The sequence below is a fragment of the Dreissena polymorpha genome, chromosome 5 (assembly GCF_020536995.1).
Source record: "Dreissena polymorpha isolate Duluth1 chromosome 5, UMN_Dpol_1.0, whole genome shotgun sequence".
NCBI classification, from domain to species: Eukaryota; Metazoa; Mollusca; class Bivalvia; order Myida; family Dreissenidae; genus Dreissena; species Dreissena polymorpha.
In genome coordinates this window covers 70,115,048-70,122,109 of record NC_068359.1, presented here as the reverse complement: position 1 = coordinate 70,122,109, position 7,062 = coordinate 70,115,048, and the positions used below count along the sequence as shown (strand labels likewise).

Sequence of the window (7,062 nt, the reverse complement as noted above, 5' to 3'; positions counted from 1 at the left end):
ATCCCTTGTATCCTTAACATTTATAAAAGATGGTGGCTGGACAACGTGGACGAATTGGAACTCCTGTACAGTCCGATGCGGTGGTGGCAACCGCCTTAGATACAGAGAGTGTACAAATCCGACCCCATCCCCTTTCGGACAACCTTGTCATGGACCGAATGTAGACGTTGGCTCGTGTAACACGTACCCTTGTGATTTAGGTAGTATTGCAAACAACAACACAATTATCAAAGCTTAAGTGATAAATACGTGTAACAAATGTGAACTTATGTACGAATTTATGCAAAGCGTAATATGCATATACTTCAGTGCTCACCTGGATTTATATTTTATGTTACGTATTACTAGCATAACAGTAGTTCATTTTGAACTTCTAAAAATATGTTTACAGTGTATTTATTTTACATTTTCACACTTGTACAATATTTGAAAATTCATAACCGTTGTATACTGTAACAACCAAGAGCATAGTCCATTATTTAATTGTGAATCAAAAATAACATTTAAACTAGTTACCTGAATTTCCACTTGTTTTTTTGAAATCGAGGCAGCCATCTTATTTTTTACTGTGCCCCGTTGGTAAGCAACTTATGTCAATCCGATTTTAAAGTCCTTGAGCATCATTTTGTATTTGCATTAATTGTTAAAGTTCTTAATTGAATTCAAGTCAAGGCAGGAAACGCTCCTTTGAGCTACTATTCTGTTGTTATATGTTGTTGCACATTTTAAAGTTGCTTTAACGTTACAAATTTTCTATACCTAAACACATTATATTTGAGCATCTGTTAAAAGACACATAGAATACTGTGTTGTGTACAATTTTTGTTGTGTCAGGCACACTGTGTCATGTGTATGACACAGGGCACAGTGTGTCATTGGAAAAGTATATATACATCACATTTCATTTTCAGTGTAAAAAACCTTTTATTGATAGTAAAACTACGTTCTGAATTTTTGTTAAGAACTCTGGTGCCTGCTTGAATGTTGAATGTGCTACTTTACAGTAAATAATGAAGAATACATTTTATCATAAATGTTATATTATACTCTTTTAAGTTCCTTGCTGGACAATTAAATACATCGAATAGCTTAATTATGGGTTGACTTACTTTCATGAACAAAATGACTTTTTATTTTGAAGCCAAACTGCCATAACTATTTACTGAAAGAGAGCTACTAGTCATACCTGGTATATGACTTGCGCCTGAAGCGGAGCACAACAATACAATCTATTACTTGTATTACTTTGTAATGCCGCTCAATTTAAAGTCAGTGATTACCCCCTCTGATAAATGATGCATAAGCCTTTTATTTACAAATAATTTATTATGATCAATGACGTCCGTTATGTTGCGATCGTTTGTGCTTTCTCATGTTTTGTCAAAACATGTTTAAAAAGTGAATTGGTTGCCTTCAGTACGCCTTACCGATGGACGCGTGGAAATATACATAAATGGTAAATGGGGGACAGTTTGCGACGATTCGTTTAGTACGAACGAAGCCCGGGTTGTCTGCAGGATGCTTGGCTATTTGAGGTAACTGACAATAATTCAAATAGGCAAACAAAAACAACAGCAGTCAATCTCGACTGCAAAGCTTGAGTCGCATAGTAGTTCATGTATTTAAAAAAAGAAATACATTGAAAGTTCATGTTATATTTACACGTGCAATCATAATGTAATTAGAACAGTTGTTAGGTCCATGTTTAGTTTTAAAATTGTTTTTCATACTTTTGATAATTATTATATTGCAGTTCAAACCCAGTGGTCTTTGAACATACACCAGCTGGGCCGTCCTCAATGCCAATCTTATTGGATAACGTTAGATGTGATGGTACAGAATTGTCGTTGCTAGACTGCTCTCATAACTATATAGGCGACCATGACTGTCATCACAATGAAGATGTGGGTGTGTCTTGTTAGGTGCGCACAATGCATAAATGTAGATAAAAATTTGCACTTTGTACATGTCACAGCAAATTTGGTTGTTTGTCGAATAAATATAAAGGAACATGACTGCAACAATTCTTTACGAAAAGCGAAATGAATAATTATCCGTGATTAATGGTATTAACTGAAATAATTAATATGAATTTTCGACTTCATTTCAACGCTTACTATGAAAAAGTTTAATATAAACAAAGTATAAAAAAAACATTAGGGGACACGGCTCGCATGCTATTAATTTAGTGATTCATAATAAGATATTATTGAGGAACATAGATGAATAAAAGTACGCTTTATACATTAACGACCTGGTCATAGTCGGGTCAATATATTTATTTATAAACTATCAACACCGAATGATTACTACTAAAGGTATTTTAACTGATCCTTGTAAAGGTAAGAGGTCCTTTATAGCATATCACAATTTACCAAACTCGGACAACTGGAAAGTTTTTGTTCAAGATGGCATCCATGATGGCCTCAAAAACCTATGAATGATGATAGCTATGTGACTTTCAAATTTTATGATTGTGGTGTCTATACTTAGTTTCGGGGGGCAAACAACACACTAAGAGAATTAAAAATTATATACGTATACTACGCAACTTTTAAGAATGTCAAAATGGCGTCCAAAGGGTCGCAAATACCATGACCACAAATGCATCACTACTGACTCAAACATGATGATTGAGAAAGTGAGCCATTGTAAGGCCAGTCCAATATATGTTTTAACATCGCACTACCAAGCGTCAAACTTTTAGATGTAATTTGACGCAACATGGGTGTAGACCTTGAGTATGGCTTTAGTCGGCTGAAGAGTCGCACACGCCTAATTTAGACAACACTTCAAAGTAATCCTATAAAACCACATTTTGCACTGGAACACAATTACTTTTTTTCAGACAGCACATATTGTTCAAGCATTGTTAGATTCTTATTTCATTGCTTTATTTGTGTCTATGCATACGTGTCCTCTTTGGAATATTGAAAATCGCAGAAAATTTTAAAAACAATTACACCGTGAAATCATTTTGATCAAAGGACACTACAATTTTCTTTGTTATTGTAGTATTTATAATGTGTTTAAATCTGTCTTCAGGTATAATTATCTTTTAATGCTATTGATTTTGTAAAAAAGAATATTTATTTTGACTTTTTAACCAGAAGTGAAAGATTCGTTTTTGTTTTGCCAAATATTGATTGTTTATAAAGGCAAAAGAGTCGAACATTATTCTAACAATATCATCTTCTAAATGCAGTTGCGTTATTGTTATTTTCATTTAAATCCATACACTTAACACTTACGATAAGCAAATATAAGTGACTGGGTTTTTAGACAATATAGAATAATTATTCATTTGTTATTATTTTTATCGTAATTTTGAAGTGAACAGTTTTTCAAGTTTTGTTTGAAAACATTATCCCCATAATAACCTTTTATAAGGTAGCCATTCTGATTTTGAAGGTTGAACGCCATAAACAACAAAATATGAATACTGTCTATCATTGTACCAACATATACGTCCTGCGTGTGTTAAAAGCTGTCTCACACATGATTTTTTTCTAACGCTTGTGTCAACATTTCCCGTACATTTGACATATTATGCGTATACTGCAGCATTTTAAATCATTGCAGAAAGCATGCAATTAGTCTTTTTCATAAATTATTTAATTATAAGTGTTAACACATCCAAGCAAGATATGTGTCGAATATGCTAGGGGGAGATTGAGAATTCCAAGAAAGATGTGAATGCTATTCAGTGGATTGGCTCCATCTGTGCATGTGGCATCAGAGCACAACAGTGCAATGCAGGATTTCCACATCATAACGACTGAGGCGTGCATCAAAAGAGATGCTTCTGTGCAAATGAAGACAAATATATAAGCTTTCTCACTCAAGACAGCTTAACCTACTATGAGAAACATTGTAAATGGGATAATGGTTGGGTAAGGCTGATGCAACTGATAATAAATATGGTAACAAGATCATAAAAGATATCAAAGGAAAGTCGGCCTTTGCATATAAAATCAAGAGAAAAGACATAGCCAAAACCCTTTAAATATCTCCGCTAATAAGATTGCGTATGACCGTGCGGTAAATCACGCCCTTCTGTTTGAACGTTTCCTGGTAGTGTCAAAATATGGAGATATATCCCTTGAAGACATTCTGTCGAACGAAATGAGTTCCCATTCTCCTGCCCTCTTTGAAGCCAAAGACATACTGCTTAAAGAAGACATACCTAAAATCGCTTGGACAATTAGAGATCGTGCTGCAGATACATCAATTGAGACTGTGATAAACTGTATTCCTGAAACAGATTGTTACGTGATTGGCCCATCGATTTCCATGCAAAACGGGCAATACACATAACGCAATAGCCAAGTCTTATGCCGATTTCACAGTAAGGAGTTATGGAAAAGCGAGAGTGGTGTTCGACGGTAACGAAGACGGTCCTTCTTTCAAAGACAGCACACACCAAAGACGAGGAAAAACGCGCGAACTTTAGTGTGAGTTGTACCAAATAAAGAAAAAGCTTATGCAAAACTGATGACTTTCTGTCTTGTTGCGAAAGCAAGGCATGCAAGATTGCTCTGCTTAGCACAGCTCGGGCTAAATAGGGATGTAACGGAAGTTTGTCACCATGGAATGCAGACGTTGATATCGCGTAAGCAACAATGCAACGATCCCGTCATAGCACCACAATCTTGGTTGATGAGGTAACATATTTGCTCCTTTTACTCCTGCATTACTCTTACCGGGCTCTAAAACATCTACTTCCGCTCTGATGTAAACTCACTGTCAAAGGAACAGAAAATGCATAATTTTTACTTTTCAAAAGAACATTTATGAGATAAAGTGTGCTACGTGTTGCTCTTTGTTCGTGCTTTCTCCGTCAATGATTCTACTCTAAAGATTTTTGGCATCGGAGAAAAGTCAGTCTTTCGGAAATTAACAAATCCTGTCCAATATCATAAAGTCATATGCTAGCGCATTCCTCCTTCAAAGAAAGTCTGTAGAGGAAATATTAAATATTAGCAACTGCTTGATGGTGGATCTGTTTGGTATGGATGGGGATTGCGCATAATATGAAACCGACAGAATGGGGATGTACACAGGAAAACGTCCAGTTAATTCCAATCATGACACAAAACAATACTTTGCCTGAAGAGCTATTGAACATCATCCATTGTATATGTTCTGTATGATGTTCATACTCTCGATGCAGCTTCAGATGCTTTGGACCCCTGCAATGCTGTTTGCGACCCTTACCAAACAGAAAACTGCAAGAATGCAAAAAATTCACAAGTGGTCGGTTAAGAGGAGGAGGACGACGAAAACGACAATATAGCGCTCTGAAAAAAATTCTCTGGCGAAAGTTAACAGCCAAATGTCATAAATTGGGTTTTATGATTATTCAACTTATAAATATCGATGATTCAATAACAGAGGGCGTAATTACGTGATATTCAAGATGGCGACGTCCATACCGAGATGGTTATTTTTGCCGTTTTATACCCTTTATCACTTCTGTTTATTTTTTAAATGACGCCCACTTTGCAGCCATATCAGAAAAAAGGTGATGAGTGTTTATTTCGTATTTACATTCGCTTTATACCTCGACTTTACTCCCTGCACATTTTCATAGTGGAGCCCTAATTAGGTCATCCCTCTAAGAAATTTCGCACCGAGTAAAGTCGAGATATAGCGCGAATATTACTATGAAATAAAAGCAAGTAACTTTCTTCCTAATATGACTGGAAAGTGAGCGGAATACAAAAATAATACAAGTAATACAGGGTATAAAACGACGAAAAATACCTGCCTCGGTATGGGCGTCGCCATTTTGTTTGTCATGTGACTATACCCTCTAAATAAAACACAATCTAACGCTCTGAAAAAATGTTCTGGACACATGTGATTGTGTATCAGTTTATAGTGGACAGCTGAAATATTTGATTGCATCAGAGACGTAGATAACAGAGATAAGCAGGTCGGTTCTTAAAGTATATAACGCACTGCCGAGTTCTCACACGTTACGGGATTTCGCGAACCTTGAAGGAAAATATGGACGACGCCATTTTGATTGCGAATCGGGTAAAAGTTACAAACGTAAGAGCGAATTTAGAGCGATAATCGACATCATTGGAGGTTACGGTAAGAATCGTTACAAACATTGCTGCATTTTTACGCTATTCTCGGAAAACTCGCGTTTTACTGCAATTTCAGTAAACGTGTGACAAATTTAACTAAGAAAATATGCTCATGATATTATTGAATTTGCCATTTTTATTGAAGTCCTGATTCGGTTTAATGACTGCCCACTTTGTATAGTGATATTCTGATATATAATAAAATTACACCAGATTTTATTTACCCCATTTTGCCGAGGCATTTGATTTTCAATTTAAACTCTTCATAGTTTTAGCAACTTTAACTTCGAATATAAACTGTGGATCACATCATATGTGGTATAATGTTAAAGTGCAGATTAGGTTTTATGTTTGCCCATATTTGCATTGTGATATTCGATTAAATAATGAAGTTGTGCGAGTTTTATTTTTATCCTATCTTTCATATACTTGCTTTCAGCCATTTTGGTTTTCCATAAAAACATGCACATTTCCAGAGGCGTAAGCTAGAAAAGGATGCATTGCATCATATCATAACTGATATTTTTCTAAAGTGCTAATTGTAATTTATTGAAACCCATATTTCCATTGTGATATTCCTTTGCATTAGAAATTTACACCAGATTTTCTCCATTTTGGGGATGCACGCTTTAAAGGGATCTTTTCACGCTTTGGTAAATTGACAAAATTGAAAACAGTTGTTTCAGATTCGCACATTTTTGTTTTAGTTATGATATTTGTGAGGAAACAGTAATACTGAATATTTACCATGGTCTAATATAGCCATTATATGCATCTTTTGACGATTTTAAAACCTAAAAATTATAAAGCGTTGCAACGCGAAACGATTGAATAATTTGGAGAGTTCTGTTTTTGTCGTTAAATTTTGTGAAACTACGAAGATTGCTTATATAAGGTATAAAATACGTCTAGAATGTATACTCGGCGGAATAGCTCAGTAGGCTAAAGCGTTTTTACTTCAGGA

General features: G+C 35.3%; 1 protein-coding gene across 2 annotated transcripts in view; it reads left to right on the top strand.

Annotated features, from left to right (window-relative positions):
* LOC127831013 (thrombospondin-1-like) overlaps positions 1 to 2,015 on the top strand; it is an 8,502-nt gene extending 6,487 nt beyond the window's left edge. For both annotated transcript variants that reach the window (XM_052355989.1, XM_052355988.1), the window contains 3 exons: positions 30 to 200; positions 1,418 to 1,535; positions 1,754 to 2,015. In XM_052355989.1, coding sequence (XP_052211949.1) covers positions 30 to 200; positions 1,418 to 1,535; positions 1,754 to 1,922 — 458 coding nt within the window. In that variant the 3' untranslated portion in view covers positions 1,923 to 2,015. The remainder of the gene's footprint in view (positions 1 to 29; positions 201 to 1,417; positions 1,536 to 1,753) is intronic.
* Positions 2,016 to 7,062: the final 5,047 nt, after the last annotated feature.